The following is a 25,750-nucleotide window of genomic DNA, read 5'->3' on the forward strand; positions in this document are numbered from 1 at the left end:
GATGAGCCAGACCCTCCTCCGCTGTGCTGTTGAGGAAGGTCTGGTAAAGCAAGACTACATTTGTCTTAATGCTGTATCTCGTAGATTTATTTATTGTTAGCCATGCTAGTGGAGTAGCTCCATGGATGGCAATGTCGGTGACTCTGTCGGTTCACCACTTTGGTCCATACTGAAATATCTAACAACTATTGGATGAATTAAGATGAAACTTTGCAAAGACATTCATGGTCCCTAGAGGATGAATCCTACTGTCTTGGGTGATCCCCTGACTTTTCGTTTAGTGCCATCATCAGGTCAATCTTTTAATTTGTTCACTGCTTTGGTTTATATGCCTCCGCGCCAGTTAGAGGCATCCTTCAATCTTGAAACGGCGTTGATTGTTTTGATCTTCTGTGCTGTGGGGTTGAAGATGTGTGTGAAGCATCCATGTTTCACAAAAATATACACTTAATACCTTTTTATTAAATTAATTCAAAGTCTTCACTACATATAATATATGAGTCTGGATAGACATGGCTGTAAACTGCAACTTGACTGGTTGGCGGAGGCAAGGCGGAAATTCTGTTTCCCATTATTCTCAGCTGTAGTTTGTGTTCAGTGATAATTAGCAAAGGTTAGTACAGCACAGCTGTTAGCATGGCTGTTGACTCTTATTTTACTTTGCGTTACTGAGAACATTTTTAATTTCTCTGCTCATTTTAATTTGTTTCTTCCTGTTAAGACAGTAAGATAAAAGTTGTGACTAATAGTGAATCTGTTAATTATTCATGATCTTTAATATGATTGGCCATGTAGTTTTTATTTGAGTACCATCTGTAGTTTCAAATCAAACCCTGTCTATCCCCCCTCTAACCTTTCTCTTGTGATTTCTAAGTCCGATAGTAAACTTTGCCAAAAGTATATTGTAGAGGCCAAGTAATTTACCTTTTTAAATAAAGTGGACTAATGCAGCTGTCAGCCCTGCAGCTAAAACCCAACTTCCATATTCCAGTGACTGCCTCTATTTTTGTCAGTACAGGTAGAAATGTTAGTTTATCCTGAATTATTTCATTAGTATATAATTATTTCTACACAATAAACTATTTCCTCGCTGCAAAAAGCTTGACATCTGCCCTGATAATGCAACAAATTAATCCATATTAATTTGGAAAAGGTCAAAAGCCCCAGGTGTTTTTCCTGCCAGCTGTAAAGTGAAACTGTGTGGACAGCAGAAACTTGGCAGGTGTCAAACAGAAACTGGACCCCTGATGGTTCTCAGCCTGATTGATATACCAGAGGAGTTATGGGCCATATGATTAAAACACTAACAGTGGATATCTGACAGTGCTGAGACGCCAAGCCTGCATGTATCAACTGCTGTCAAACTTTCTACATAGACTGTCTTCATATTCAGTGTCATTTGAACTATCCTGCACCCGCAGAGCACAGAAGTTTGAATCCACCAGTTTTTAAAATTGCATCGCATTTCCCAAAGGTTCTGTACTTGCTTTGCATACATGCTGTGTACTTCTATGTACCTACAACTGAGAGGGAGACGAGGTAAACTGTTGATGCTTGCCAACAACTGTATTTGTTTGTCTAACTTTCTTTTAATCATTTTAACAAACACAATTGGTGGAGAAAAGGCAGAGGATACAGTATTAGTGGTGTGGATTCAGTATTTATATATATATATATATATATATATATATATATATATATATATATATATATATATATATAAAAAAAACTGTCTCACTATGTACATAACAGGTAGACTGCATAGACTTTGCTCTGAATACATAGATAAAAGTACATTTGGTGCTTGTGGCTTTGCCAATGCACTCTCCTTGGTGACATTGGCACATGTTGTTGCTATGGAGCCCAAGCAGCAGGAACACAACTTGATCACATATGGCCTGCAGCAGTAAATAAGGCATTACATGCAGGTGAGTTGAGCTGTAACAGTTGCTCTGAGCTTAATGTACAGCAGACTACGTGACAGTCTGGTTGTTTGGATGGGATGTTGGCAGTGGTACTGTATCTGTCTCGGCTGGTCTCTTTAGTTTGCTGACCTGAGTTCGCATCCAGGGAGAGGAATTACAATGGCCCCGGGGGTGCAAGATATTAACCCTCACCCTGGGATTATCACCCAGGCAAAGCAAAGCATGGCCAGTCCGTCCGGGGCCACACACTTCTGAATTGGTCTTTGGTAATTTAATTAACTGCCAGTTTGCTAGGGATGTTGCACCTCTCAAGTACAGTATCAATAAAGATGGGTCCTGCATTATTATCTAATCTTGCGGCCCTGTTTTGCAGAGCGGCCCTGTGTGAATTATTCAGATTCAGATAACTTTATTAATCCCCAAATGGGCAATTCAGTATTAGAATTAGTTATTTATGCTCACATGTTGATTATCTCTACATAAATTGTGTTTAGTCAAATTACCACAAACTAAGTGACAGAAAACTCAAGGCAGGTATATCACCATAGGAGTACTGGTTGGTGTCTGGGTATATGATAAAGCTGCCATCTATAATCTGCTGTGTGCACTATACAGTAGGCTACTTGATGGGAATTTATAGGAGATAGATGTGTTGGTACATACACAATAAGTGCACAAGAGCAAGGTTCTTTGGCCCAGGGCCCACAAACAGGTTAATAAGTTCCCTTGAAAACCTGCATGTCAATATACTGGCCCACTAGTATGTAGCCTACACATGAAGTTGGAGAAGAGTCAGTGCACTTCCCCAAAACAATCAATAATATTCTTACACTACACTAAATACAAATACTCTGGGATTTTGTAGTTTGTACTTATACAAACTATATGGATTGCATCACCATATTCAGTGTAATGTGAACAGTTCGACATGGTTTCCTTCCACAGTAAGCATTTAGTAAATAATTGAGAGCTGAAGAAATGTCCATATTCAATATGCAGACAGGAGGTGATGTTTCACTGGACCTGCATTTGTTAAATGGATATGCAACACACTTTCTCTCAGGCTCTCATTCACATGTCTTTATCAGAGGTCTGCAGTGTTAATCCTCTTAAATTTCAGTCAACAGAGGCGGAGCAAACCTCTCACTGCGTAAAGTTTCCTTCCCGCATTTGCTGTGCGAGGCATTTGTGCGGGGTGCATGGCCGACTGACTTTACCGCGATGGATAATGTTGTGTTTTTCTGTAGAGTAGCTGTGTAAACGGTGCGACGGAGACGGAGCAGATGCGGCTCTTGCCATGATTCGTCCCGGGAAGCAGAGCTTTCAAGCGGCGTTGATCTTTCTGTCTGTCGCCCAGCTGACTGCAGGTACAGTAGCTGACAGATCCTCACTCAAATGCATTCATTTATTAAATTGCATTAGGCTATTTAAAGCTTTTATGTGAGTTATTAAATTGCCTACCATATAAAGTGTTGGCTTGGCTAACTAGGATAGTTTATTCACTTGACTTTTGAAATCGCCCATATTGTATTTTCAGACAGCTGTTATTATGGGTTATGTCATCAAACCATCTATTGCCTTTATTTGACTTTAAAGGACACATTATTTTATACCAATAAACTCACCTTTGTAAATTACATTAGATTAAAAAAAAAAATAGAATTTATTTTTATCAAGCTTAATTTATTTTGCTATTAAACCTCTGAATGCAACGACCAATAATTTAAAGAAAATAAAAAGCCCCTATAACCTATTATTTCACATGTAAGGCAGTAGGTGCAGATCTTGTGTTTTTGTTGTTGTACAAAATAGCTTTCTTAAACATTAAAACAGAGGGTGCTTGGTCAAAAAATAGTTTGGCAGACCTGTGATTTAAACCCAACTTTCAGGCAGTAGAATACTGTCAGTTTTATTCTTTATTGCCATTTCCCAATCAGTACTTATGCTGTAAGATCATGGTGAGATCATGGTGTCATTGTTTTGGGCAAATTTGGTAGTTTCCTACAGCAGGATAGCTTTGATCCTTTGTTTCACATCTTATTAACATCTGAAATCAGATTGGTCTTTTCTGGAGACTCTATTTGTATTGAAGATTAAAGTTGTTTGTTTTTATAACAGAACAATTCTAATTTGTTTGACTAAATTCATTACTAGAGTTGAAGTAAAATGAAAAAAAACAATTATTAATCAACCTCTTTTTCCAGCTTCTCCATGTGAGGATTTGCAGCTTTTCCTTGTCATATATGAAATGTAAACAGAATATCTTTGGGTTTTAAACTTCGCCAGGGTCTGATTTAATAATTTTCTTACAATGTATAGACCAGGCGATTAATCAATAATGAAGTGGTGGTCCACAGGCTGTTATGCTGCATTTGATACATTAAAATACATTGTAAATGAATGTTCCAGTGGCTGCTGGGAACACAAATGCCTCCTTTACATTTAGAGTCAAAAACAATCAGCCACTCACCGACTTGCTACAGCTGACATATACCCACTGCTGTTTGTCCTGGTGTGTGCCCTGATAAATAGGTGTGTGACTGAAAGCTTGTCTGTCTGATAAAGTTGAAGACAACAGTGTGCTGATCCATTTTCTTGGTATTTGGCTACTAATGATTCAGACTTAGAATACAACATTAACAGTAACTTGTTTCCAATGGGACAACAGGGATGTGGGTTAATAGTAGAAGGGATATAAGTTTGGAAGGCTCTCTCAGTCAACCAACATTTATTGTTTTATACACAGTAAATGATAGAAGCCCACTTATTGCACACGTTCTTTTATTAAATATAAGAGTGTTTTTCTCTAATATGCCCTCATTCCAGGTAACAGGCTGCGTAACACAGGTAAATTAAAAAATGCAAAATATGACAATAATAATCAATTCTTAAAGACTTCTGTGGTAAAAAGGTTTTTCAAGTACAATCCTTTCAGCACTATACTTCTATAAATTAGTATTGCATCTAAATGATAAGAATAGTTTATCCCTACAACTCAACCCTAGTCATGGTAATTGAGCATCTCAGAAATTCTTAGGAATTCTCTTCTAACTGACTCATAGTGACATACATATATTTGGTTGTACTTTTAAGTTATGGAGTAAATGCATATGATTAACTTTGTTTACCTAGGACATTACTCATATCTCCTAAAGGATTGAGGGGAGCTTCAGAGCTATCTGAACCTGTTAGGAGTTCTCGGAGAATGATAACGTGCACATATTCCAGGTTGTGTGGAAATGTGCTGAACGTTGGATTTGAAATAACAAGACGTTTCCTCAAAGTCACTGACAGGATTCAACTTTTTGTCACCAAATCTTTCTAGATAGTTCTTTAAGCCTTAAAGGATAAACAGCCTACAGAAGCAATGACTTAAAAAACGTGTTGCATTTATCGCATCTCAAAGCTCAAAGCAATTCCTCAACAGCTTTTCTCCATAGTTGAACACTGTTGTCAGACTTCTGATTTATTCTCTCTCATCGGTTTATTTATTTTCCCTTTTTTTATTCAGGGACATTTCACTGAGAGGAAGCCTCTCTTTAGCAGAAACTCCCTGATTAGATTTGCACAGTTACACACATTCACACACCTGGAAGCATTCGCACAGTTCAACGCATTCTCATGAACGAGTTCGTATGATATTGTACGAAAAGTTATGCCCACTAAAACGTATGCTATCATACGAAAACTCATACAGTCCTCTGTCACAGCTCGTCATATTAGCGGCAGTTAGTGGATGTGTTCAGCCGCTACAGAGCTCTGCGACACCGGCTACGATGCTCTGCATGGTGCTCCGTCAGGTCAGCGATAGTTGGTGGTTCAGTTACCTAAGAATAGGTGACTGTGCGCCGGGTACAGATCACTGAGAGCTGCCGGTCATTTCAGCGGAGATTACGCTTAAGTTTAGGCAAGAAAAGTGAGTGTTATGCAGCGCCGAAAGTTAAGTTAAGGCACCAAAACGACTAGTTAAGTTTAGAAAAAAGATTGTGGTTTGTATTAAAACACTCCCAAGGAACACACGTTCCCTAGGTGAAAGTCTTTTGTTTTCTCCTGGAGGCGAACTCCGCTCCCTGGCTTGAAAGTCCTGTGTGTTAACACCCGGCCATCACCCCGACCATCTACCTATGAGGCCAGCCGTATTGGTCACTGAGCAGCTTAACACTTTTGCAAGGCACTGTATCCGTGTCACATTCTCATTAGGGGCTCAGCCCCCCTAAAGGTTTGATCCTAGAATCGCCCCTGGGTTCGGGGTTAAGGGCCTTGATCAATGGCACCTCAATTGTGGTAATGAATGAGGGGAAAGCGCTGCTTTTTCACTATCCCCACCCAGATTTAGCCTATCCTGCTGGTCTGGTCAGAACCTCGCTTCTCTAACCTTTAGGCCACCACTGCCCTCACTGTTTCCAGTTGTCTTCATGCAGTTTGTTGTGGCTCATTCACTATGTTAAACTATGCAGTACAAAACTTTTGAAGCCATAATCAATATGAAGTCGCATGTCACAGTGATTTTGAGAAAATATTACAGATCTATGGCCTGATGTCAATGACAGGCAAGATATGGAGCAGTAAACAGGCTAAATATTATGTTAACTTTATCAAAATCTTTTTTTTTTACCACCATTAAATTAATTTAATGTGCTGTTTTGAAAAAGGCAGTTCTTTTTATTTTTGCCGTCCTTTCTTTAAGACACTAGTTGTGATTTTGTTGATTGTTCTGTTTAGAGAGCACAACACTGTTCTACGTCTTTTCTCTTCCCCAAACATTTTGTGACAATAATAACACACAATGGAGAACATTTTAAATATTTATTTCCCTGTATACATGATCATTCATTCATTTGCTTAAAAAAAAAAAAAGCTTAAAAAAAGACCAACCTTGTCATACACACCAAATGCATGCTCTTGGGGGAGAGTGTAGTATAGAGTGTGGTCAAGACCTACTCTATTTGTAAAGTGTCCTGAGATAACGTCTGTTATGATTTGACTGATGTAATTGAATTCAACCTCATGGAGTTACAGTAAATTCAAACATTTAATAGCCTAATCATTGTCCTTGAGAAAGGTTGTTGCCAAGCAACTCCTAGGTATGCTGTTAATGCACATTTTTGTCATATTCCAGTCAGACTGCTTTAACTTAAACTGAACTGCTGATCTTCTTCGTCTCTTTAAAAGTCCTTTAAAATATAAGATTGTATATTCTCTATTTTTTCTAAATGACAATAAATTAAAAGACCAAAACTCATGAGGAATTTATCCTGCTGAAAGGTAAACCATGCCCCTATTTTTCATTTCAATAAACACTGTTGTGTATTTTCAGTCAGTCCTACACCATGTTGGTGCTGTACCCACTGGTGCACCGTACTTTTTATTTGTGACCCATTTTTTAACCAATTACATATATTCAGTAGGTACAAGTGGACTTAGGACTGAGTTCCACAAGGTCAAGGTATAATTTATTGGCACACTCTCCATATACAGTATATTACTCAGTATGAAGTGGAACAAAATTGCATTTCAGTGCTCCTGTGTACACAACAAAGAAACAGGGTAGGGAGGTCAGATGGTATTGAGAGACAGACTAACACATTGCTGGGTTTTTTTTTTCAAGGGAAATGAAATGTCGATTTTAAGGAAAACATAGAAGCATGTCAGCCTTTTCTTTTGAAGTACTTATTACTCCATTTTTGTTGACTCTGGGTATTTCAGGGACATCCCTCAAATGTTTCTCTTCATATTTCAATAGTAAATTGCGGTATGTTGCAGGGAATAATTCTTGGTCCCATGCTGTTCTCTTTTTATACAATTAGCCTTGTATTAAACACATTTTTTATAACTGCAACATGGATGACACACAGCTGTATCTTTCATTAAAGCATGTGTTCCTTACAACTTGTCCTCCTTACTGAGTTGTTTAGCAAGTATGACGGACTAGACATCTTCAGATCTCATTAAAAGTTATTCAAACCCCAGTAACAAAAATATGAGTTACTTGTGTTCACAGCATGAACTTTGACCATCATCTCAAAATTCTTCCAGTTGTGAAATATGCATGTCCGTTCTTATCTTGCAAGATCTATTAATGCTTTTATTACTTCTTAGATGTTACATGTCATTTAGCTGACACTTTTATCCAAAGCGACTTACAATTGCTATATATGTCAGAGGTCGCACACCTCTGGAGCAACCAGGGGTTAAGTGTCTTGCTCAGGGACACGTTGGTTGATGTATCGCAATGGGAATTGAACCCAGGTCACCCACACCAAAGGCATGTGTCATATCCACTGCACCATCACCACATGTGCAGTATACATGCTTAGATTATTCCTCAGACAGTTCATAAGTCAGAGGATACCTAGTGTTCAGGATTAGTATGGGGTTCAGCATGTTTTCATTTTTCCCAAGTTCAGGTTAAAATAAGTAAATTTGTGGTTTTAAAACAACATAGATGATCAAGATGTTGATCACAGGTGACAGGTTTTATTTTTATCTCCTTGTTATTCCTGTTCATTTTATTATTCATTTTTCTGCATATCCACATATACATAATAATCTCTTTGGCATGCGTAATATGAATAACATTCTCTTCCATAACTGTCACTACTCCTGAGGACAATTCATGGAGGTCTATGATGGACCAGAAGTCCCTCTCAACAGGTTAAGGATGAACTGCATCCAGACTTCCTAGTTTCATGTCAACCTGATTTGAGACCTTCTTAAGAGATCTACTTCTTAAGAAGTTATGTTACCTAAAGCAAGTTCCAGGTTTGTTGATATATACATGACAAATACAGGTGATGTAAAATGTAAAATACTTTTGGGGAATATTTTTTTGTAGACTGAATTAGAATTAGATTGAGCTGGCATGAAAACCACTAATTGCACACATGACATACATTTCAGACAGCATCCACCAATTTACACTTGCTGGCCCATTTATTAGGTGCACCTGTAAAATCAAATGCAATCCAATCCAATACAACAGCTCTGCTTTACAAAGCTAATGCATATGACATTTTTGTTGATACTGTCAGAAAGGTGATACTTCTCCTTTGTTTGTTATTGATTGTCATTGAACTAAGTTTTTTGTTCAATGAGCAAACTAAACTGTATGAAAGTAAGACGCTTAATATTCAAAGGTCAAAATTTTGAAAATGCTTCAAAATATATAAAAAAAAATACAGATTTGTCAGTGAAGTTTATGATAAATACTTTTACAACTGTATCATTTAATTTATGCTTGGAGACCTTTATTTACCTTATTATGGGCAATGCAGTTATAAATTTGATCTTCTCAAACTACTTTATTAAAAATAGTTTGAATATATTGAATAATGTATAATAGTCCTACAGTATTTCCAGGTTTTTCCAGCAGTAAGCAGGCAGTGCAAGCTTGCTTATCAAACGCGCACAGTCTTATCAAACAGAGTATGACAACATATCCAAGAGGAACACATGATTATCTGGGTGTTAAACTAAGAGGCATTATGTCACGATTACGTTCCTCCACCTCCAGCCATTTAAGAGCATGGGCCTGCTTACATGACAAAGACAAAGACCACTAGCCTGGCAGTCTGTGAATTAAATGTTTTGTCTAGCCCCCCCCCCCACCGATTATACAAATCAATAAATTAACTGGTGATGTAATATGTTTCAGGTCTGAGGTGTGTTTGCCAGCTTTGTGCCAACCACACCTGTGAGACGACCGCAGACGGCGCCTGCTGGAACTCTGTGATGCTGATTGACGGGAAGGAGGAGACGGACAAGTCCTGCCTGTCGCCCTCTAAATTGAAGGGCCAGGTCTTTTGCTACAGCTCCCGAAACGTCTCCAAGAGGAACTGCTGCTTCACTGACTTCTGCAACAATGAGACTCTGCACTTACACCCAGGTACAGTGGATATGATGCTCTGGAACTGATACAATCTTGTCCTTATCTCTGGTTGTCTTTTAATTATTTTTTTTGTAATTAATAATTATAATTTAAAACAGTAGGAAAAGAAAAAGAGACAAAAATAGTAGAGGAAAGATAGATTCATCCCTTCAGACAGTAGTCATTCGAAAACAACGCCGCCCCAATCAGTGTGGGATTTCCCACTCATTCTGACCCCGGCTAGACGAGATGGATGCTGATCCTACTAGCTCCTCTGACGTAACAAATCTGGCAGAGGCAAAGGGATGCCGGTTAGTGATCCTCCCCCTCTCTCAGCTGATTTATAAATAAATACTTCATCAGGCATGTAGTCATACTGCAATTTAAAAGCCTCACATGGGTCTGCTGGGTGGAAGTTGGCCTTAAAGCAGAGGGGATTATTTACACCTGTGGATAGACAATTCAGTGGAAAAAACTGGGAGATCAGAGTTATACTTAGTGTGGGAGTTCATAGTATTTCTTTCTGTGTTTCACTGCCGCAGTACATAAATTATATTTTTTTGTTTTCTGTTTATTTGTAACATATCTGGTTTGAGTTCATGGCAATTTAAATACTCTATACATCCATGTAAATTAGATTACACATAAAGAATGTAAATCCGATTAGTTAAAGCTGCATTATTTAGTCTTTTTTTTTGGCCAGTTGGGAAAACTTCACAACTAGCTGTAAACATACTCATCTGCCATATTATTAATATTATTAATTGAAGATGAAATGCTGGACATGGAGCAACATGATCGTCTATTTGGAGTTGTGTTTCTGTCCACTTGGTAAATAAATCCAATATTCACTCTCCTTGTAGCTATGTTTTTGGTCTCTACTAACTCCCTTTTTGCTAATAAATGCTCCACTATGTTCACTAAAAGTTAGTCTGCTGTTTGGTGCAGAACAGGAGCAGGTAGTGCACAATGGCTTTATCAGAGCTGAAAACAGCAGCCTGCAGCAGTTAGAAAAAGGGATTGAGAGAGCAGTTAGACTAATCAAATCAGTAAAGCTGAAAGATGCTCCCTAAAGTCAGACTGCAGAGTGATAATTATCTGTGGGTTTTTAATAGACATTTGACCCGTTACTTATATCACAATATTGATTAGTGCAGCTTTAAGAAAACCAAAATGCATCGTATCATACTGTATGACCTGTGAACCTGTAAAACTTCACATTCACATTCATTTTAATGCTTGCAAACACTTAAGTGAATCCTTTTTTCCAATCCATTTAATTGCTCATGAGTACACCATTCTGGCTGACTATTTTCATTATTGATTGATCTAGCAATTATTTTCTCAGTTAATCAATTAAACGTTCTATAACATATCAGAAAATGTCTCATTATCCCACAGCCTGAGGTGAGGTCTTCAAATATCTTGTTTTGTTTAACCAGCAGTCCAAAACACAAAGAGATTCAGTTTATTATTATACAGAATTTTTGTGATGAATTGATTATAAAAACTATCGCAGATTAATTATCTGACGATCAAATAATGAATTCATTGACAAACTGTTTCAGCTCTAATTTGCAGACACACGTTTTTAAGGTATAAATGTTAAAATACAAAATTATAAAACAAATCTATCCAGGTGGTACACCCAAATTTGTACTAAAGGGAAACACTGCTGTATAGTCTGGTGGCTTCATTCAAGACAAGAACAGCTTACATTTTGACAACATTTACTCTTGGTAAATATATGGTCCATACTTAATTTCTGACACCAAATAAAAGACAAAACTAAGAAAACAAAAGGATTTATTTATTAATCTAAAGTGATTAAAGTTAGATGGCCTTGTCAGACAGTGGCCAGAATTAAATGTTGAGGTGATACAGGAGATTTAGAATGTAAAGTGCTGCAGACTGTTGATGAGATGGGTCAGGGCAGCACCCTCAGGCTGTGATGGTGTTGACTGCGAATGAGGACACCAGAATCAATCTGATCCACTGCTCTGCTAAATATCAGCATGTGAGCTCATCCAGTGTGCTGTTTATTTCTATACACAAAGACTTAATGTTTGTTTGTGCCATTGCTGTAACTTCTATACAGGTCTGAATACCAGAATGTATCTACAGTTATAAGGTGAAGTTATAGTGGTCTTGTGTATCTGTATTTACAGTTCAGTTTATTGTCCTTTATTGTCAAACAAAAGTAGAATTGACTGCTCAGATTACTTCCTTGACCCATGCAGAGTCACCTAAAAGTCAATCAATAAACAGTTTCAGTTTGTAGAAGGTCTTTTGCCACTAGGCCAGAGGAGAGTACAGTCTTGTTTTGCGTAATGTCTGCTGGGCTCCAGTTGGACACATGGCCGGATATGTTGTATTTAGGTAAAAGGCTAAAGATGTCTTAGGAAACTGTGGTTTAGTTCACGACGTGTTGCTTTGCACATTAGGCCATCTGCAGATATTGCATGTTTGAGACCCTCCTGGTGAGGACATTCTATGCTTTGGGGATTTGAGAAGATGACAAGGCTGAAGAAACATGGATTAGGGTAACCGGTTCTCAAGTCTTTATTGCTTATGTTTAAACGGTATGTTTTAAAGAGTTATTAGTTCCTGCAATGGTTCCTGGAGTTAATATGAGGCAACAGCAATATAAGATGGCATCTTCTAAAGTTACGTTTTAGTACAACATTCTTTGTATTTCCTCAGACCTATAATGACATTCTAGTACTGTGCTACAATGCTATTACAGTGTTCACTGTGCATTATGTTGTCAGCATGTCTTTAAATCTCATATTACCAAGGTGCCCACCAGCTCTGCTATTTTTGTTTGTGTCCAGGTCTCCTCTGTCCACCCACAGACAGAATGAAGGTCAGCAATATAAATGCCAGGTTACATTGTTTTGCTAAACCCACAATTTGTTTTCATAGTGCACCTGTCCTGATCAGTTTTAAATGACAAAGCATGTTTTATGAAACAATTACATTTAGATTTTTACTTTTTGGAGCAAAGTTTCTTGGCACTAAAAGCTTCTGCCTCTGTATCTCTTGATTACTTTTGATTATTGACATTCATGGTCAGTGAGGAAAATGTCTTGTGCTCTGGAAAAACATTTTTTTTTGGCAGAGAAAACTTTGCATCTGCCAAATGTACAATTTCCATCTCTCTAAATTTTAAGATTAACGACATGGTGATGGCTCAATTTAGCTGAGCTTGTGTTAAGGTCAGAGAAGCGTTTCCCTGAAATACAGCACATCAGCATAATTCAGCAGTAGTCATGCTCCACTGATAATAATCAATAATAATAATAATAATCAATAATGGCCACCAGAGGGTGCAACAATCATGGGGAGCTCAATGATGAACATAATTGCAAATCCCCTCTCATTTTACGAATTATTTATCTTAAGACTTCAATTTCAGCTAACCATGATATGTTAACAATGTTGGTCATGTTGTATGTGTGTGTGTGTTATCAGAAAGGCCTTTGGAAGAGCCTGGCTGGAGCAGGCTGCAGCTCACTGTGTTGATCCTGGTTCCCTCCTGCCTGTTGTGTGTGGGGATCCTGCTCGGTGTGTTCGTTGTGCAGGGCCACCGCTGTGCCTACAGTAGAGCCCGCAAGCAGGACCAAGAGGAGCCTCTGGATGACCAGATGCTAATGTCCACCGACAAAAGTCTTAAAGACCTCATCTATGACATGAGCACCTCAGGCTCTGGATCAGGTAAGAGAGACGCCGCCAGCTGGCTTACCTGATATGATCACTCATTCTGGGTTAAACTCAACAAGACTTTAATAAATGTGAAGCAAGTGAAATGAAATGGTTGCATATCAATATCAGCTAATCGTCTTGCTCGTGTCTTGCAGGTCTGCCACTGCTGGTCCAGCGAACTATAGCTCGGACCATTGTCCTGCAGGAGACCATTGGGAAGGGTCGGTTTGGTGAAGTGTGGCGGGGAAAGTGGCGAGGAGAAGATGTGGCGGTGAAGATCTTCTCCTCCAGGGACGAGAGATCGTGGTTTCGTGAAGCAGAGATTTATCAGACAATCATGCTCAGACATGAGAACATCTTGGGCTTCATTGCTGCTGACAACAAAGGTATCAGCTTCAGATCCACTAACCAATCAAGTTCACATTACAGTTATGAGATAAATTTGCCAACATGTGACTGTATTATTTACTGTGTGCTGCAGATAACGGCTCGTGGACCCAGCTCTGGTTGGTGTCAGAGTACCATGAGCATGGCTCTCTGTATGACTACCTGAACAGGTACACAGTCTCCTTGGAAGGCATGATCGTCCTTGCTCTGTCCGTAGCTAGTGGGCTGGCGCATCTCCACATGGAAATCATTGGAACACAGGGTAAGGCTGTGTTAAGTGAATGCAGATCCTGAACTCTTGTCATTTAGTCTCTACAAGGTCAAAAAATAGTGGAAAATGTTTCATCACAGTGTCCCAGATACCAAAGTTATGTCATTTCTTGTTTTTTGCCAACCAATAGTCTGAAATCCCCAAATAATCAATTTGCAATGAAATGAAACATGTAACATATACATACTAAATAAAGCTAATGTTGGGTATTTAGCTTGATAATTACTTAAAAGATTAATTGATCATGAAATTTGTTGGATAATGTTTCTGTTGATTAATTGACTAGTCATTTTAACACTACAGTGTTAACATCATTAACATCACGTTTCATTGATGGGTGTAATAATTTGATTAGATGATGTTAAACAGCATGTAAGAATACTAAAAAACGTTGAAGATGTTATTTTTTCACTCCATTAATCCTGCGAAAATGTTCCTTTTTTTTTTATCCATTACTGAAAAATGAGAAAAAATTGTCTATGAAGCATACAACCTTATTTGTGGCCTTCTTGGTTCTAGGGAAACCTGCCATTGCTCACAGGGATCTAAAGTCTAAAAATGTCCTGGTAAAGAAGAACGGCACGGCAGTCATTGCGGATTTGGGCTTGGCTGTGAAACACGACTCAAGCACCAACTCCATTGACATGCCGTCCAACCACAGAGTGGGAACCAAGCGGTTGGATTTATCTCAAAACCCACAATTAAAACACACACACACACACACGCACGCACGCACGCACGCACGCACGCACACTCACACACACACACACACACACACACACACACACACACACACACACATCTGCAGTGCATAAAAACAGGAAATGAAACTTGGTTTAAACCTGGTCTAATTTATTTGATATGCTAGATTTCCCGTGAAGTTTACATTGCAGTCAGTGTCTAAATTTCTCTGAAGTCAACCTGTTTTAAAGTTTTTTAGCCAATGCTATTAACTGGCTCACAACACAAAATGAGCCACTATTGTTGGCGCTGTTTTCTGCAAGAAAAGCATAGTCTCATAATCAAAACCCCAGTAGGTTTCCACTGTGCATGCACATTCAGTCCCACAAGTGATTCCTAAAATAATGTGCTGCTTGGTTGATGGAGGCATGATATAATTAGTTATTTTAAAAACATATTTTTCTGGTAAAGTGATGAACACATGAATTTATCTATAAAGAACAAGGTTAAACCCTGTATGTGTAGGATTTAAAATTCTTACACTTTGGCTACTCCTAGTGGTATTATCAAAAGAAAACAAGATATATATCAATATATCTGTCAAACTAAATCACCAGTGAGTGCTGTCAGTGTTGTTTTTAAAAATGGATGTATTTGTTCTTCAAGTTCCCAGAACATAATGTTTAAATCTCTTAAGAGTAATGAACTGCCCTTGTTTTTTTTCTATATTTATGATTCACATGAACATGGGGCAACAAACCCACACACTAATCGGTTAAGGAAAGAAGTACTGTGGCTTTTTATTTCATTAGCTCTTAATCATTTTGTCCTCTGCAGGTACATGGCCCCAGAAATCCTGGATGAGACAATCAATATAACTAGCTTTGAGTCATTCAAGAGGGCGGATATCTACTCACTAGGTCTGGTGTTCTGGGAACTGGCCAGAAGATGCTCTGTTAGAGGTACTTTAAAATTACACACACACAAATATACTCCCACTTGTTTATTGATATTTATAGAAATACTTAATGGATGAGTCATCAGCAAAACTGCATTATGGCACTAATAGTACATGCATGACACAAGTGATGAAACTATTTTCATGTATTTCTGTACACTGTGCACCATCCTGTGCGTCATAAGGCGGTTGAGTAAAAGCATGATAAACAAAATCTCCCTTTTTCACAGGACTTCATGAAGATTTCCAGCTGCCTTATTACGACCTGGTGCCTTCTGATCCGACCATCGAGGACATGAGGAAGGTGGTGTGTGAGCAGAAACTCAGACCCAACGTTCCCAACCAGTGGCAGAGCTGTGAGGTGAGACGGGAGGATGTATCTGATGTATTATCATGTAAGATAGTTAGCACCGACACTGTAACTCAACAATAGTGTGTGCACAAAACTGTAAAAGTCAGGTATAAAACAAAAACAGACATTACATGCCATTTGCTTATAGGATAAATCTGGGTAAAACACAGGTACTTTTTTGTAGTAGACGTCTTCAGAAGTTGACCCTTCAGCCTGTTGTCTGGATAAAGTGACATTTTGGTTTTACATAAATAGTACTGTCTCCTTGTTGATACATCAGGCTCTGCGTGTGATGGGCAAACTGATGAGAGAGTGCTGGCATGCCAACCCTGCTGCTCGACTCACTGCTCTGCGGGTCAAGAAAACGGTGTCTCAGCTGTCTGCCATCAAGGATGTCAAAGATTAGTTAGATTTGTTGCCCTGCAGATCAGCACTGGTGCAACGTGATGGACTGAGAGTTGTTGAAAGCAACAACTGGGAGAAACTGTTCTCTCTAACGTCCTGAGGCTGCCCTCTTCAGGACACAACAACACTGTTCACCCTCAGAGAGCAACTTCAGGTTGTTTTTGGTGCCAAAGTATTGTAGGGCGTGTCTGTGGCTGCTTTGCACATAGACACCTAGTTAAAAACAAAATTGAACCAAACTGCTGAACTTTTGGTCAGAAGAGCCATATGAAATAAGAATATGTCTTATATATACAGATTATTTTGCTACCTCAGACATTTAAGTGCCCAAAGCTTGAAGTTGCACATTATGATGTTTTTGTGCCATATCTTGTATCAAATACAGTATTGCTGAGTAGTTGGTGTGCTAACTGACAATCACAAATTATACTGGATAAAACACCCTGACTGGTTCTGACTGGTTTTAAATGCCACACTTACATACTGTCCCCAATTTTTAAAGTGTTTGTAGTGTACACTTAACAGGAATACAACTAAATATAAGCTATATACATCCAAGTTAGTTTTCAGTGTGATTTAGTTCTGACTAGTGATTTTTAACCACCATGGCTCCATGGATGGCAATGACAGTTTGTCCATTGGATCTGTTGATCCAAATACCTCGACATGTATTGAATGCATCACAATGACATTCCTGGTCCCCAGAGGATGAACCCCCCTGATCCCCTGACTTTAAGTATAACTAAAGGCTGAGTCTCAGTTTAGTTGAGCTGAAACTAATAAGAATGACCCTAAAATCATTAGTGGTTTGGATTTAGTTAAAAAAACGTATCGATTTCTCTGGCGCCACCCTCAGACAAAACTTTAAATATTTGGATTGACTAGTGGTAAGAATTACATTTTAAATTATAAAGCAGTCTCCATATTTGAACAGCCTCATGGGATCAGTAGAGTGGCTATAGACATTTTCTTTGTCTTGTCCTTTACAGAAAGAGAAGTACAACTATAAGCTCCTGCTATACATTTTGCGCTCGATGGTGTTTTTTTGCCTCCAACGGCGCCTTCCAGGCAGCTAACCCTAACCTTAACCCTAAACATAACCATTGCCGCACTGCCTGGGAGGAGACGTTGGGGGCAAAAAACACCAAAGACCACATTTTGCACATTTAAAGCTTTCAGTTGCTGAAAAGAGCTGCTCTCTTGACAGGTGAATGCTAGTTTGCTGACAAACAAAAGTTCAATTATGAATGTGAAAAGTCATTTTTTATATTTCTCAAATATATTTATTTAGACTGGAAGCATGTTATTCAAATTATTAAATCTTAGCAACCCTAATGCACAGGTCAAAACATCAGTATTGTTAACATTGGCTCATTGGTATTTCTTTTGACAGGGAAATCTAACAACTAAGCACAGTACATGTTAGAAAACACTCCATTTTTCAAGCCCAATGCTGTTTTACAGCAGGTGTCCCAATGTACCAGATAATTATGTTAAAATCAAAGACCAAGATAAGATCAGAGCTTGATAAAGCTAATGATAAACTCATAAAACAAGAGGATAACAACAAATTGTTATTTGTAGTAAATCAGTTTAGAGACAGTTTAAAGACATTTCACTTGGAGATCACAGTCTGGGTGATGGGTGCTCTTATGATCACCAATGCCACTGGCTGTTGAAGCCTGTAAAGCCTTGTCAAAACAGGCTTAGGGGTAGTGCACATGAGTGAATCTGTACACCATGTATGTTTGTATGCTTCCACATGTGTGAAGGTGTGCCTGTGCGTGTGTGTGTGTGTGTGTGTGTGTGTGTGTGTGTGTGTGTGTGTTTCATATCATGTGAAGTGATCCTGGGATTAATGATGTGAATCTGATCATTGTAGTGTTTTTAAAACATGGTGCTGTGAAGAAAACCTGTCCATGTTTCCTATCCATTATGGCTTTTTAATACATCCTCCGTTAATGTTCATGCTTTTAGTTGCTAAGGTTTACATACTTCCATGTAGCTGCTTAGTGTTGAAACATATACGTGTCCTGCTGTTATGAAGGTGTCATCGTTATTACTGGTTGATATGTAGCATCAGCTGTGTTGGCTCTTGAAAATAAGCTATGTACAGTAGCCTGTTGCTCTCTTGACAAGTATCAGTTAATGTACAAGTCTTAATTTTTTCTTTCTATGAAGTGATTAGTTGACTTCAATCATAGGATCATTTGACTTTGTATGGTGCAGAATATATATATACAAAATATTGAAATACAGTATTAAAGCGTCTGTCTCTGCCTGCATCCATTGAAAATACTTAATATAAATTTGTTTTTTTATCTGATGTTGGATCTTTGCTGAGCCAAGCTTATATTTTGTCTATTGTGTCATATCTGCTACTGCAAGAATCAGACAGGTGACACAACTCATAGCTAAGCATATGAAAGACTTATCAATCATTCCAAAGAGGCGTGACCACCATGTGCAATTTCTGACTGGTGTCTTTTTTATATATTGTATATAAAATTGCTAAATATGAACAAACGTAATACCGCTTTCATGAAAATAAGACCTACTTTTTGATTTCCAAACCATCCAGTCATTTAGATCAATACTTTTGATTTATGTGAAACTGTTTTGTATCATTGCTCAGATTTCATGCCATTGCATTGTATCTTTTCTCTTGCACTATTTATTCTGTATAGAAAGTAGTGATATTAGTGGGTCAATAAACTGTTTTTCATGAAGTGAACTGTTTTCATGACTTTTTTCATGATGAAAATATGTTTTCCAATATAAAATGTCTCCACATTGAAATTGTAATTTTGAACGCACGGATTGTGCAGAGCTGTGCAAATTACTGCATGTAGGACAGAATTTCCCAGGTTTACTGAAACAGGTCCTTTTTTATCTACCCCATCACACTTTCAGCTTTCATCGTACATGACTCATCTTGGCTTTTTGTTCTACCGCTATTTGTGTACACAGTTTATGATGTGTCCGTTAGACAGAGGAAATAAAAGTGTAACACTGAGGCCATCAGCACTACGCAGATGAGTCAACGGCGCAACATTGTGCTGTGAGTTGCTTTAACGGCTTTTACTGTGCTGCCTGTTACCTCAGACAAGAGAGGTTAAACAGTGTTACTCACAGGAGGTTTATGGGACACACTAATCATCCAGACATCCAGTTTTCCAAAATGTGACAAAATGATGATAGTTTTAGCTTTTTAAAGATGGATTCACATTTTTTCACATTAAGGAAACTTTACAGGTAATTTACAGACTGTACCATACAGTAATTTGGAAGATAACCACTTGGTTGAAGAAAGACTGCTTTAGAATGCAATTTAACACAAAACACAGCCAATTCATTGTTTTACGATAGACTTAAAAAAAATGTGAATCTAGTCTTTAAAACTCAAGCAGAGATATGCGTTGTTTCCTTACGTATTACAGAATCATTGGTGATGGTGCATCCAATGCTTTTCTGTTGTCCTCACTTGTAGCGTGCAGCAGGAGAGTGCATGCTATCAATGAAGAGGACAAGATGTATTATTTTCTGTACTTATAGTGATAAAACTGTGGATGGGAATTTGGAATGTCCTGGTGAAATGGGATATCTGTGTTCCAGACGGTCCTGTGGTCAGTTGGCCAATGGCTCTGCTGACGGTCAGTGGGGCAGAGGGGGACTGCTGTGAGGCAATCTGCTAGTTAAGGAGTATTTCAACTGGGTTCATATATACAGTACTGAGGCTTAAAGTGAAAAAATAAATTCTCAGATTTTCTGGTCACCAAAGAAATGCATCTTTTGTGCATGGTGAAAAATAATATTCTTTTCCTGCAGATTAACAGTGCACCTTTTGTAGGCATGGGTGTAGTAGTGTGGAAGGGCACTGTGGTTCAGTTTTCTTTACCCCATCATCCATTGTCTCCCTGGCTGGCGGCCTGTGTGTGTGATTTTCCTTTTGAACAAACCATGTCTGATGCCTACGGCCCAATGACCCATGCTGCCTGTGTGGGGAGCGTGACACTGGCCCCAAGCTAAATCAGCCTTTTGTCTGTCCTCATAAGACAAGTCTCTCTGCTTGGCAGAACACAGGACTCAGGCTCACAATGAAGCTAAGCCCATTGTGAAACTGAGAGTGAGAGTAGATGGAAGCAGGTGCTGGTGGAGGCATGAAGTGGCAGTTTCTCATGCATTGCTGATTTCTGACAGACCAAAAATCGAATTGCTTAGCCTGCAAAAAGGGAAAGGGACTGTTTGAAGGGGAATAATAAGAACTAATTTCTTTGCTTTTCAAAACAGCAGACCATCCCTTCTCAAGAAAGAAGAACGAAATAAGTTGAAAGGGTTGAACAGGAAATTAGGTATGTGAGGCTTAGATCTAGAGAAGCAGGTCCACCACAACCATCACATGACGTGGATTTCCGCTTTGACACATTTTGCTTTTGGCTGCACAGCGAGGCAGGGCCACACAATCACTGAAAAGCTGCTGCAGCAGGACATGATGGTGCTTTGAGGACTACTCTACCATGCAGTCCACCATGAATTTCAATGGTCTTGCACGCCAGGGCAGCCAAGAGAATTACATTCTGGATAATACTCTGAGGAAGAAATGTTCCCTGTGGTACCGACGTTCACTGAGGGGAAACAATGATCGACACCGGCACAACACAGGCTCACTTCCCCGAGTATGCAAGGTGAGACAATAAATCAAGTGGGATATAATAGGCTGGAATATAAAAGTGTAAATGCACATACTTCTGCAATTCACTGACGTATAAACTTGACTAGAGTAGAGATTTTTCTTATATAGTATTGTTTTACAATGAAAAGCAGTTCACTGATTTACCACAAACTGTGATACAAAGGTACAGCAGCTCCCTGCAACTGGCCAAAAGCCTTTTAACAATTTTAATCTTTTGAGTTATTTAGCACTGTAGGATCAACAGGTTCTCACACTGAACAACCTGTTTAGTTCCCTGAGAGGTTTAAAACTCAACTCTATTCAATTGTTCTAAAGAGGAACTCTGCATTTCTCCTTTTGCAGCCCAAAGAAACCCACTCCACCTCTCTGGTTGATTACTCTGACCCACAAAGGTAAATACATCAAATCTAATGTGCAATGTATTACTGCATGTAAAATAATTTATAGGATTTTTTTGTTTTTACAATACTTTTTTTTATTAAAAAGAGACTAAAACACATTAAGAGCTGTTCCTAAAATATGTATTTTCTCTTTTTTTGCATTTCTCTTTGCACAGGACCACAATTGTTCTGGAAAAACATGACAATGAAACCTTTGGTTTTGAAATTCAGGTAATCCCATTTTATAATCATTAAGATGAAGTATATGTATCATTGTCATGCTTTTTAATCTCTGATTCTAGAGTATTTTTATGCTCACTCCATGTTTAAGAGGATCTTTTTTATGGAAAAGTATTGTTTTTGTGACAAATTGTCTCTTTGTTGCAGACCTATGGCCTGCAGCTGAAGGACAGCTCTGCAGTGGAGATGTGCACGTTTGTGCGCAAAGTGCAGGAGGACAGCGCTGCTGAGAGTGCTGGCCTGACCGCAGGTGAACCCCCAACATCCTCTATATACACAGGCTTTTATAAGCATACAAAACCATCAGACCTTTCTGGTGTATATAGATTGACGATTATATCTCTTGCCACACATGTAAATGCCCACCCACACGCACATACTGATGCACAAATGCAATGCAAAGCCGTGTTGTTTTCTCGTAATTGATTAGTTCCTTTTTTCGCATCCTCATTCATTGTAGGTGATGTTATTATCACTATCAATGGGGCCAGCATTGAAGGATCATCTCATCAGCAGATACTTGATCTGATAAGAGAATCAACCAACTGTCTAAAGTGAGTGACAGAAATAAAAACTGGTGAATCCACTGCACAGAAACAAAAACTGTATGATAGCAGTGTTTTCTGTTAAAAGTGTGTGTGATTATGTTGTATAATGTGATTCCAGGATGGAGACTGTATGTGGGAATGTAGTGAAGCAGATAGAGCTGGAGAAGAGAATGAACCTGCTTAAGGTATGTCTCTTTGACCCTGCCCATGTTTGTTGTTGACACACTGCAGCTCTGTGGTTGCATTGCAGCCTACAAACGACTAAACTAAACCACCCAAACCCAGCTGGTAATAATGAAAGTCACACTGTGGTAAATTACAGGTTGACCTACTGCTACAGCACTGTGTAAAACAGGTGTGAAATGTTCTCAATGCATAAGCTAAAATGATTTTACTGGAAATAAAACCATGATGTTTTTTGCCCATACAGCAATCACTACGTGAGAAATTGGTTGAGCTGCAGGCCCTCACATTACAGGAAAAACGTCTAATGCGAGGTGAGAGGGTTTGCTCAGCTGTCAGACCACAGCACTTCCTTTCTCACAGCCATTGTCATATGTCTCTTTATGATGTGAATGCAATTGTAAACTACAGATAAATTAGATGGAGTTTCCCTGAGAAATACACAGACGCTGCTGACAAACTACATGTTGCAAACTTCTCGTCAGCTTTCTCTAATGAGGCACTTTGTGATGTTTTCAGGTAACTTAAACGACAGCAGCCTCCACCTCTCAATGGACTCTTCTTCGATTCTGAGCTCCCCCACTGGCCGCTGTGGCCAACGCTTTTCTAGTGACAGTAGCTACAGGAGCATGATGACAGATGACAGTGACCAGGCCAGTGTGTTTGACGATCTGTGCTCTCCCAGCCCATGCAGTGCAGCCAGCCCCACAGACGACAGCTGCTTCTTCTCCAGAGATTTTCCCTCACAGAACGGCTCCTGCAGGTTTTCATCCAGCTCCAGCCATCATCACCAATCCCTCAACCGCTCCAGGAGCTCCAGTTTGGCCGGCAGCAGCAGCTCCCTCTCTCCTTCCTGGGATGAAACAAGGATATCCTCCTTGTTTGGCACCCTGCCCCGTAAAGGCAGGAAAGTCAGTGTCCGCAAACACATACTGAAGTTACTTCCTGGACTCCAGCGATCAGTTGAAGAGGAGGAGATAGGAACAAACACTCAGTGACTTACATGCTCCTTGTGTATACTTGATACTACGAGTTAACAAGGGTTCTCATGCTCTCGTTGCAGACACTGTAAAAAACTGTTTCCCCATGCTTAAGGTTGGGTTAACCCTTAAAATCATTTTTTGCCTTAATGGGAACCCAGAGACGACAGACATTTTGGCACTTGGCATTTACCAATGTCAAAGTTTACTCAAGAGGGTCCTGAGCCTCAAAGGTGAGCCTAGCTCACTGCTTGGCTTAGACTTATGTAGGCACAAAAGCATTAAGAAAATATTCTTCCTTTGTTTGAATGAATGCATGCATACAAGATTGTAATGTACATAGATTAGATTATGTATCCTACTAGCTTGAATAAAAAATTGAAACATTTCTTCTTATGCCAGTATGATCAGCTTTAATCAGAATAGTCTGAACTGCAGTAGCTGTATTCATGTAGCACCTTGGATTTTAAAATAAGACTACTGTGACCTAAACACATTAGAACCATTCACTATCAGGTCAGATAGACATTTAAATAGTACATCTGTCACATTCAGGTGCTGAAAACCAAAACCAAAGCTCTACTCAGTATAGATGTCTGCTCAGCTCAAAACAGGATGTGGGTACAAGAGGAAATACTTAACTGTTTTCATTTCCAACATTATCCTCAGGCTGTATACAACTGCCAGTTCAGAAACACTGAAACTGTTTCTTGTAAATTCTGAATGTGCTAAAATGTGTATGTTTTACTTTCACTGACAATCAAATACAACTTTTTAGAGAATATGTTTTTTTATCAAATAAAGAAAATCTGTAAGCAAAACAACAAAAGACATTTTTTTTTAAAGATACAATAAACTTGTGAAGTCTTAAAAACCCACCAGTGTTTTCCTTCAGATACCAGATGATAATACACAGTCATTCTTCAGTTACACTTTCAACTTACACATAATTTACTCATACACAGAAACAAATATTATTCTCGGGAATGCAGAATACTTTGTAAAAGATTAGGCTATAACACTTGAGACTAGAAACCTTATACATTTCCTGTAAAAAGTCTCACATCTTTGGTTTCCTGCTACTACTGCTAAAGAGAGAGAGAGAGAGAGAGAGAGAGAGAGAGAGAGAGAGAGAGAGAGAGAGAGAGAGAGAGAGAGAGAGAGAGAGCGAGCTACAGAGGGGCATAATAACATTGTGATAAATTAAACTGTTGTCCTGCACTTGATGATTACTATTCATATAGCAGCAAAACTGAGAGAGATCATTGAAAAAAAATGACTACTTCTTTTTCCACTTTTTTGTGTTATATTGTATTTTTTTGACATACTGTACTATGACTTTTCTTTTTTTTTTTTTTTACTTTTTTCGATATACTATACTATGACTTTTTTCAGCATACTATACAATTACTTTCATCGACATACTATGTACTATGCTTTTTTCGACATACTATACAATGACTTTTCGGACACAGTATTCTATTTTTATCACTTTATTCAACATACTATACTATAACATTTGCATCACTTTTTTTTTAACATGCTATGCTATGACTTTTCGACCTACTATAGTAGGATTTTTTATCACTTTTTTCGACATACTATACTATGACTTTTCCGACATACAATACTAGGATTTTTTTTATCACTTTATTCAACATACTAAACTATACTTTTTTTACTATACTTTGATTTTTTCATCACTTTTTTCGACATATAATGACTTTTTTATCACTTTTTTGACATACTATATTATTGCTTTTTTTATCACTTTTTTCGACAAAGTATACTATGACTTTTATGACATACTATACTTTGACTTTTATCGACATGTTATACTATGACTTTTATTGACATGTTATACTATGACTTTTATTGACATATTATACTATGACACGTTTATCACTTTTTTGACATACTATATACATTTTAATTGCTTCTTTAACACTTTTTTTTCCGATATATTATACAATTACATTTTTTGACATACTATACTATGACTATACCAGGATTTTTTTTATCATTTTATTCAACATACTAAAATATGACTTTTTGATACTAGTAGCCAGTTATGTTGTTGACACATAATTTTAGCAGAATAACACACTCAGATTCAACAAGGATGGGATTCAAACCCACTCATGCAGAATACAATGCATTAGCAGTCCATCACCT

At 38.4% G+C, this 25,750-nt stretch overlaps 2 protein-coding genes across 3 annotated transcripts; both read left to right on the top strand.

The window, feature by feature from the left end:
* Window positions 1-3,039: 3,039 nt before the first annotated feature.
* LOC116049346 (activin receptor type-1C) lies at window positions 3,040-17,573 on the top strand. Its single transcript, XM_031298914.2, has 9 exons — window positions 3,040-3,292; window positions 9,580-9,810; window positions 13,267-13,509; window positions 13,653-13,883; window positions 13,979-14,146; window positions 14,675-14,831; window positions 15,674-15,798; window positions 16,025-16,155; window positions 16,427-17,573. Exons 1-9 carry the CDS (start codon window positions 3,223-3,225, stop codon window positions 16,550-16,552), a joined length of 1,482 nt encoding a protein of 493 aa, XP_031154774.1. The 5' UTR covers window positions 3,040-3,222; the 3' UTR covers window positions 16,553-17,573.
* Window positions 17,574-20,631: 3,058 nt separating this feature from the next.
* LOC116049356 (cytohesin 1 interacting protein) lies at window positions 20,632-24,035 on the top strand. Of its 2 annotated transcripts, XR_004104860.2 has the most exons (9): window positions 20,632-21,236; window positions 21,587-21,636; window positions 21,801-21,855; window positions 22,012-22,114; window positions 22,325-22,418; window positions 22,531-22,597; window positions 22,843-22,909; window positions 23,115-23,685; window positions 23,717-24,035. XR_004104860.2 is itself a non-coding variant. In XM_031298921.2 (8 exons), exons 1-8 carry the CDS (start codon window positions 21,069-21,071, stop codon window positions 23,591-23,593), a joined length of 1,083 nt encoding a protein of 360 aa, XP_031154781.1. In that variant the 5' UTR covers window positions 20,632-21,068; the 3' UTR covers window positions 23,594-24,035. The 2 variants fall into 2 exon arrangements, 1 of the variants encoding a protein (XP_031154781.1); XM_031298921.2 differs by having other exon boundaries at window positions 23,115-24,035.
* The last annotated feature ends 1,715 nt before the right edge of the window (window positions 24,036-25,750 follow it).

The sequence above is a fragment of the Sander lucioperca genome, chromosome 8 (assembly GCF_008315115.2).
Source record: "Sander lucioperca isolate FBNREF2018 chromosome 8, SLUC_FBN_1.2, whole genome shotgun sequence".
Classification (NCBI taxonomy): domain Eukaryota; kingdom Metazoa; phylum Chordata; class Actinopteri; order Perciformes; family Percidae; genus Sander; species Sander lucioperca.

Bases quoted from the DNA above. Each gene is read 5' to 3' on its own strand.
- LOC116049346 (XM_031298914.2), top strand. From the start codon at position 3,223: ATGATTCGTCCCGGGAAGCAGAGCTTTCAAGCGGCGTTGATCTTTCTG. The intron at 9,811-13,266 runs GTACAGTGGATA...GTGTGTTATCAG, and splicing joins GACTCTGCACTTACACCCAG to AAAGGCCTTTGGAAGAGCCT. The intron at 15,799-16,024 runs GTACTTTAAAAT...CCTTTTTCACAG, and splicing joins CAGAAGATGCTCTGTTAGAG to GACTTCATGAAGATTTCCAG.
- LOC116049356 (XM_031298921.2), top strand. From the start codon at position 21,069: ATGCAGTCCACCATGAATTTCAATGGTCTTGCACGCCAGGGCAGCCAA. The intron at 22,115-22,324 runs GTGAACCCCCAA...CATTCATTGTAG, and splicing joins GAGTGCTGGCCTGACCGCAG to GTGATGTTATTATCACTATC. The intron at 22,419-22,530 runs GTGAGTGACAGA...ATGTGATTCCAG, and splicing joins GAATCAACCAACTGTCTAAA to GATGGAGACTGTATGTGGGA.